General features: G+C 37.8%; 1 protein-coding gene across 1 annotated transcript; it reads left to right on the top strand.

Moving 5' to 3' along the window:
- Positions 1-3160: 3160 nt before the first annotated feature.
- On the top strand, positions 3161-7077 carry grk1b (G protein-coupled receptor kinase 1 b). The gene is made up of 7 exons (XM_035666817.1): positions 3161-3859; positions 4885-5012; positions 5307-5464; positions 5965-6048; positions 6191-6315; positions 6443-6644; positions 6794-7077. The coding sequence occupies exons 1-7, from the start codon at positions 3161-3163 to the stop codon at positions 7075-7077; spliced, it is 1680 nt and encodes a 559-aa protein (XP_035522710.1).
- Positions 7078-8321: the final 1244 nt, after the last annotated feature.

Raw genomic sequence — 8321 nt, 5'->3', positions numbered from 1 at the left:
ACAGTATTTTACAATTGCTTTTTCAGGTTTCAGTGTACCAAGCTCTTAATGCAAAGAGCCAAACTGACTTGCTAAATTATTTCCTTTACACACAAAATGCTGAATATGCAAACAAAATGTAAAACTCACATCACAAACTCAGAATGCAGAAACCTCATATTATCGAAAGGTTAATATTACATGTTGTCCAGCATTACTGTATTCTAGACGTTTGAACTAACAAGTGTCTGAAATAGTATATATATATCTTGAAAATAAAAAAGAATGTGGACAACACAGAGGAGAAAAGGGAAACTGTTGAAGAAGGATTTACTGCCAAAATTAAGAGTATACCATCTTGCATTAGGTGCTATGCAACCCAAAACTCTGTTGTTAAAAGTGAAATGAAGCAATTGTAAAATACCTCAAATTACCTCCTAGCTGGCTCATTGTGTGTTAATGTGCCTATACACACCACAGTGTGACAGTGCAGCCAGCTCCTTTTCCACTTATAATTAAATGAGTGGAAATTCATTAATTAAACGCCCTACTTCCAGCAACAACACTGATGCAAACAGCTTTGTGTTTGTGATAATAATGATAATAAATTACCAATTATTTCATCTCCTATCTAGGAGACTGTTTGACATGTCTGTCAAACAGTCCTCTTTAGCTGTATGATCTAAATCCCTCTTCTCCGTTTCCTTAACCACCCACTAAATCCTCTCACCTGAAACGTACCCACATAATATCTCTCTCTGAATATGTTTGTATAGACCTGGAATCACATGCAGCATCTACAATGAGAATAAGCAGCATTTTATCATACAATGGAGTTCAAACAGACATGCAAAACAGTAATTCAAAGACTTACAGCACTGTTTGCTCTTCGACACCTATGGAGACAATCCACTTTGGATTTGAAGTCTACTTCTGTCAGTCAACAGATTGTGTGTGAAAATGAAATCAGACTTGTGGTGATTTTACTTTGCTATATAACTCTGAGTTCATTATTTCTCATTGGTATGATTCAAAATATTGGAAAACGCTTGGTTAAGGAAAAGGAAAATAGGACAATTATCAATCAAGAACAGTATTAAGAGTCAAAAATCATAATCATATGCTCTCCTCTAAACCAAGCATGAATTCTGTGTTGTACAGTTGAATGATGTCTGTTGAGTTAGCACAGGATTCTTCATCAGTAATCACGCCTGCTGCTGCGTTACACTAATAGCTTCTGCCGAGTTGCTCCCTCCAATAACGTTAGGGTGTAATCCTCACCAGCTAATGAACCAAGTAGGATTTCAGGTGCAGGGTAAACCTCGACCTGATGCCCCAACCTTTTCAACATACTAAACTGCAGGGGAAGGAAGGTTGGCAACTTGAAAGAAAACGTGTTGAAGACCTTGACAGGACAGATTAGATTTTTTTTTTGTTCTGGTTGATGGAAAAACAAGGAGCAAAGAAGAGTCCTCATTTGACACCCTGATACAGCAAGAAAGTACGGTGAGTGCTGCTATATCAATATTAATTGTATATGATCAACCTTTTAAAAAAGTACTATCTTTCTATTTATTGATATGGCTGTGACAATTAAATGTTACATGTTAAATATTCCCTCAATAGAGATTTCATAATAAATAACATTTCATAATTCAGTATTAAAAACTAAACCCTGACATCAACTTAATTTGGCCAAATTTCTCTATTTTCTAGATTTTAATTATATTATATTCCTTTGATTTAGTAAGAGTGACAACAGTACAATAACATATAACAATAATATTTTAACTGCAATAAAATCATCATCACTTTTGTTTAAGTGTTTAAACACATTTAAAAAAAGTATGAAAATGTATTTTTTAACAAGAAGGTCAATTATCTATATCTAAATCTCTGGTATCAACAGTCAGTGTTAATTGGATTATTTAGAGTCAGGAAAGCACCTACGCAGCCAACTGTATCACTTTCAGTACTATATGTAGTACCAGGACAAGACGGAGCAGCTTATAGACATAAAATGTTCACCCAGAAAGACTTAACACAGCAATCCTGTGATCCAATTTACATTTCCTGTCCCATTTTACTGCAGGAAGATGCTTTTTTGTATGTGTTACTGCAAGAAAAGGGCCCTGCATACAGATAGATGAAATAATGTTTCATTGCATATTTTATCTTTTGCACAATCTAATACATTCATGATCCAAGATGAATGTTCTTGGTTTCAGTATCAGAATTCACAAATAAAAGCTTCTTTCTTGAATCACTTTTTTGCACCAATGTTAAAAGATACATCAAGAGATACAGATAATTAATCTCAACTGTAGGTTTGAATAAACAAGAATACAACAAAAGCAGGCCAATATATGATTGCAATAGATTTAAAATTGCAATCAATTGGAATTGAAAAATAGTTAAAATGAGGTCATCTGCAGCATTGAAAAGACAAAAAGGAACCAGGCTGAGGAAGTGAAAGGACCTTGGGCCCACTGTGAGCTAATGCTCTCCTTCCAGGCCTTGCAGCTCCCCAAATCCCCTGTTTGCATGAGTGTGAGCACATGCAAGTGCGCACAAGCTTATTTTCGTGCCCTGTCTGTAGCATCTGATATCCCTCTGCAGACACTTTTGTCTTTTGAACAGCAGGGTGCAGCATAGCACAACATTATTCGATCCCCGCTTTCTATATTTTCTTACAAGGAAACATTTGTTTACTATTTCTGTTGTTCTCTTGAGCAGTGACTGCACATGGTCTGTATAGGAGGTACACAGGGGGAATTAGTATACTGAAAAAGTAGAAAATAACCAATGGAATGAACTCAATACTAATGACAAACATTGTAATAATGTAAAAAAAATACTGTAAAAGCAGAGTAGCAACATTAAGGATAAAATATGATGGCGGATTTAATCAAAATGCATCCCAAAAAGATTTTCTTTGTATTAAAAATGTCAAGACTCTGCTATCATCAGACAGAGTGTGTTACACTAGTTTGGATGCTGGTGTTAAGGACTAGAAGCTGATAAGACATGACAAAACATGGAAGGTGAAGGAAATTAGAAGTGATAAATATTGTCACAACACATCATGGTTACAATGTAAAATCAACTGAAAATCAGACATTATTCAGCACTCTCATTAACTTCCTAACTGGTTTTGTGTGTCCCAGACAAAGGTGCAGCCATGGACCTCGGTGGTTTGGAGACAGTGGTGGCAAACTCTGCCTATGTCTCCGCCCGTGGCAGCGTGGATGGAGCTGCAGCAGCTGCCATGCGTGACAAGAAGATGCGCGCCAGGCTGAATCTCCCACACATCAGAGATTGTGAACACATGAAGGCATCAGTAGATACAACCTTTGACAGCATGTGTGTCAAACAGCCCATTGGCAAGCGCTTGTTCCAGCAGTATCTAGACAGTGAAGCCACCCATAAAAATACCGGAGACCTGTGGAAAGACATGGAAGACTACAGCGTATGCCAAGAGAAGGACAGAGTGCAGAAGGCCCAAAAAATAATCAATAAATACTATGAGTCATCATCCAAGAATTTTTGCAGCTTTCTGGAGGAGAAGGCTGTCACTCGAGTGAAGGAAGACTTCAAGAACGTCCGTGGTGACCTGTTTAAAGAGAGTGAGCAGCAGCTGCTGAAACACCTGGAGCAGAAGGCCATAGAGGGCTTTAAGACCAGCATGTACTTCCTGCGTTTTGTTCAGTTCAAATGGCTGGAGAGCCAGGCTGTTGATGAGGAGTGGTTCATGGACTTCAGGGTCCTGGGTAAAGGAGGTTTTGGGGAAGTGTTTGCTTGTCAGGCTAAAGCAACCGGCAAAATGTATGCCAACAAGAAGCTGGAGAAAAAGAGGCTGAAGAAACGCAAAGGCTACCAGGTAAATCACTGATGTGGCATCTAATGTCCTACCCATAGCAAATCATAGTGTCAGTCAAAAGAGTACGAACACAAAGTGGGCTCATTCAATGATCTACAGCTTGAAATAAGACAGAACAGGCTTTGAAAGAATATTACCCACAGACAGCAGAGGTTTACTTTTTACCACAATGGCTAAATGCAAAGAAGCTTATAACTCTCTTAAAGACCTCACAAAGCAGCTCAGTACAGTACACCGGACTGAAGCCCACTGCTTCTAAAAGCATCAGTGGATAATGAACCTTGGCATTAGGGCAGCACTGTAACAAGGCATACATTTTGTTCCATCAAAAGAACCACACCAAGTGTGTCCTCTTCATTAAATCTGCTGCAGTATGTTAAATACCCTGCACACCCAAACTGGGTTTTTCAGCTATGGTTGTACCTGCATGTACTCAGAAGAATATACCTATTCCTCAAAGCACAGATGTAACTAGTGTCAGTGTCAGTAAGGTAGTATGTAGAATAGAAAAACAGACATTTTGACTTGTTATACAAAGAAAAGCACAGATTTAAATAATAACATTTACAACAGCTTATTTACATCTTACAAATGTATATTTATGTGTCACAGAGAGCCAAGTTTACATGTATGGTTGGAACGAAAACCTGCAGACTGAGGGCTCGTCATGGCACATGGTTAGCCACCCCTTGAGCAAGCCATGCCAGAGTGACAGCATTTAAAATACCAGGCACCTGAGAACTGTAAACCTGGATACCTTACTTGCATTATGAATGTTACCACCTATTCTTTTCCTACTGTGACATATCAAAATGAATAATGTGAAAACGGCTAGATCAGGCCACATATCGGTCACACCCACATGAAATGCAAGGACCTGTGTTTGAAAAGTTGAATAAGAACGAATGAGAGTAGAGGTCTAATCAATTTACCTATGTGGCTGGACAGCAGGTGTGTAATTGTTGACATTGTACATTCTTGGTTTTGTTGGGCTAATCATGTTCTGATGTTTGATTTGTGTTTAGGGAGCAATTGTGGAAAAGCGTATCCTTGCAAAAGTCCACAGTCGCTTTATTGTGACGCTGGCTTATGCCTTCCAGACCAAGACTGACCTCTGCCTAGTTATGACCATCATGAATGGTGGCGATCTCAGGTGCGCTATATAAACACCAAATACATCTTTACACACACACACACACTGATATCCATAGATGAACCAAAACACTGTACCTTTAAAACACATGCTACATACTGGTTCCTGTACTTAACAACATGGGAACAGTGTACTCTCTCTACTAATCAGCCTAAGGTAGATAAACCTCACAGCTAATATACAGACTAGGCCCTCAGGTGCATCATGCTATACAGAGAATAACTAAAGGAGTCTTAAGTAGCTTCTCTTCTTTCATCAGAAAATACTATAATGTCCTACCCCCATGTTTCACAGGTTTCATATGTACAATGTGGATGAAAAAAATCCTGGTTTTGATGAGAATAGAGCACGTTTCTACACAGCTCAGATCATCTGTGGACTGGAGCACCTTCACCAGCACAGGATCATCTACAGAGACCTGAAACCAGAGAACGTACTGCTGGATGATGCAGGTGAGCGATTTCCTCTGCAGCCTTTCATGTCACTGCATGTAAAGTATGCACTGATGCTACACCCTCAAAGTTTCTGTTCCAACACATTCACTTTGTGGCGGGTATCACAAAGCTACATTGGTGTGTTAATCAGGTAACTTGCTTGACCCATGTTGCTGGCTCACTTTTAACCAGAGTAGATCACCATGGTTACTTATGCTTCACCAATCGCATGCTCCGGTGCAGGTTTTGTTCAATAAAACGCGTAAGATAATATAATGGAATCACGTTAAAATTATAATTAGCACATAGTGAGATAATTACAGTTCAGAAAAATAACGTTGCTTTAAAACATAGCAGGAACTTTCAAAGTTGTTTATTACAGCACTGATGTACTTTAATAACCAAATGCATTGTCCTATTTTGCATTCACAATCCATCAGAGTGAATACATTTTTTAAATACTAGTTGGTTCTCTGCAATGGGTATGCAACTATTGTAATCAAAGCCTTTTCACCCAGGACACGTCCGCCTGTCAGATTTGGGTCTGGCTGTTGAACTTCCACCAGAAAAAAGCACAACTACTGGATATGCTGGAACTCCAGGTAAGTGAACAAATCCAATATTTTAAGATCAAGTTAAACACAACTGGCCAAGTAGAGAGGAAAGGCTATCATTCAGGGCAGTGTTACTGTACCACTATGTCAGCCACGTTTTTCTAAGCAGTCATGTTGTCTATGACTATAGGTTTCATGGCTCCAGAGTTGCTCCAGAAGAAGGAGTATGACTACTCAGTGGACTATTTTACTCTTGGAGTCACCTTGTTTGAGATGATCGCAGCCAAAGGACCCTTTAGAATACGAGGAGAGAAGGTACTAAATGTGTAGAGCAGATACATCAGGTGACTTTTAATGGCAAAAATCAATTCACCTGCTTGCTCTCGTCCAGTGTTGATTCTTTGTTGACAAATCATACAAACAAAATGTTTTCTTTCTTTAGGTTGAAAATGAGGAGGTAGCTCGCCGAATCTTGAATGATCCAGTTGCATATACACCAAACTTTAGCAAAGAGTGCAAGGATCTTTGTGAAGGCCTGATGGCCAAGGATCCAGCAAAACGCCTTGGCTTCAAAAATAATGACTGCGAGGAGCTCAAGAATCAGCCCTTCTTCAAAGAAATTAACTGGGGCCGTCTGGAAGCAGGTGGGCAATATCTACTAAATTACCCACGTGCAAAAATCTTCTATAGAAATCCTTATAAAATATTTAAGCAGCAAAAGGGTGTGGAAATAATAGGCACTTCTTGTATATGCCATACTTTAATTTGTTTGTCTTCTATGTTCCATCTAAAGGTATGCTACCGCCACCATTTGTCCCTGATCCTAAAATGGTCTATGCCAAAGATATTACTGATGTGGGCGCGTTCAGCACAATCAAAGGTGTGGTGCTGGATGACACGGACACTGCATTCTACAATGACTTTGCTTCTGGCAACATCCCAATCCCCTGGCAGGAGGAGATGATTGAGACAGGTGTGTTTGGAGAGCTGAATATCTGGGGAGAAGGTGGCAAGCTTCCCAATGACCTCGACCCAAACTATGTGGCAGCCAAAGGTGGAGGATGTGTGCTCCTCTAAGTAATGACAGATGGAAACAGAGCAAAGGAAAATCTGTTAAAATAAAACACTTTTAGATTCAATATGTGCTCATTTGGTGCCACTTACTCCTGTATTATCTTTAATGTGTACAATAATCTGTTATTGTTGTAATAAATTAATATTATTTGTGTATTTACATATTATTATATTGTATACTTATATTGTAATATTTATAGTGTTATTGTAAAAGTGGTATCATCGTAAAATATCACATAGTTGAAATATTATAAAACAAAAAATGTAAATATGGTTGTACTAATAATGACCGTAAACTTGTTGATACTAATCATGTCAATACTTTAGTTTAGCAATTACAGACAAGTACAATTATTTTGTATAGAAAACCCATGTTTATATAATATAAATGATTTGGACCAAAGATTGTAACACTATGTAATTATTCTTTATTCATTTACTGTATTAGATAACAAAAAGTATTTAAGTTATTATCATGGTAAACATTGTATATAGAAGAGTCAAAAGCAATCAATAAAATCTTGCAAAGCATAAATGTGATGTGCCTTTTCCATGGCTTTTCACTTTTGTGTGTTTATATTAGGCTGCTGACAACTTAAGCAGCCTAATATAAAAAAGACAAGAAAAAAGAAAAGACAAGTAAAGGGAAATAGTATTTTTTTTATCTCCTTGCCCTTACATCAAAAGGTGAGATTGTCCTCACTGAGAAATACATATTTTAAGTCATATTACCTTTACTGCAACATTTTTTTAAACAGCCTATTTTGTTATGAGGACTTTTTTGACTGTGAATTAGGCAGTTAAAAATGTGTAGTACTGAATCTATAATATATATTAAAAGGACAATAGGAATCAGTGCCAAATCTTCAGTTCAGCACCTAGACTTTTTTTTTTCTACATGCTTTCACAATGCTAAATCATATAATGCCAAATCTCACGTTTCGTATGCAGACAACACACAGATTTATCTTTCCCTGAGACCTGGTGACAAGGCAAGGTGCTTTAGATTGTCTCTTTAGGGATCTCAACTGTTGGACGGCACAAAACTCCTTCAACTCAACTGACTTATTGTTTTACTTTCTGTTGTTCTTCTGAGTATCCTGCTCGTGCTTTGTCTGCCTATGAACTTTATTAACTCTTTTTAAAGGTGCTACAGAAATAAAGTCATTATTATAATGTTATTATTTAGTGCTTATCAAACCTCCTGAATAAGATGGCAAGGATTTTATACGTACATATTAGGTGTC

The sequence above is a fragment of the Morone saxatilis genome, unplaced genomic scaffold, assembly GCF_004916995.1.
Source record: "Morone saxatilis isolate NCDOM2014 unplaced genomic scaffold, NCSU_SB_2.0 Contig20, whole genome shotgun sequence".
NCBI classification, from domain to species: domain Eukaryota; kingdom Metazoa; phylum Chordata; class Actinopteri; family Moronidae; genus Morone; species Morone saxatilis.
The sequence above is the reverse complement of the archived record's forward strand: the minus strand, read 5'-3'. Positions and strand labels throughout refer to the sequence as shown.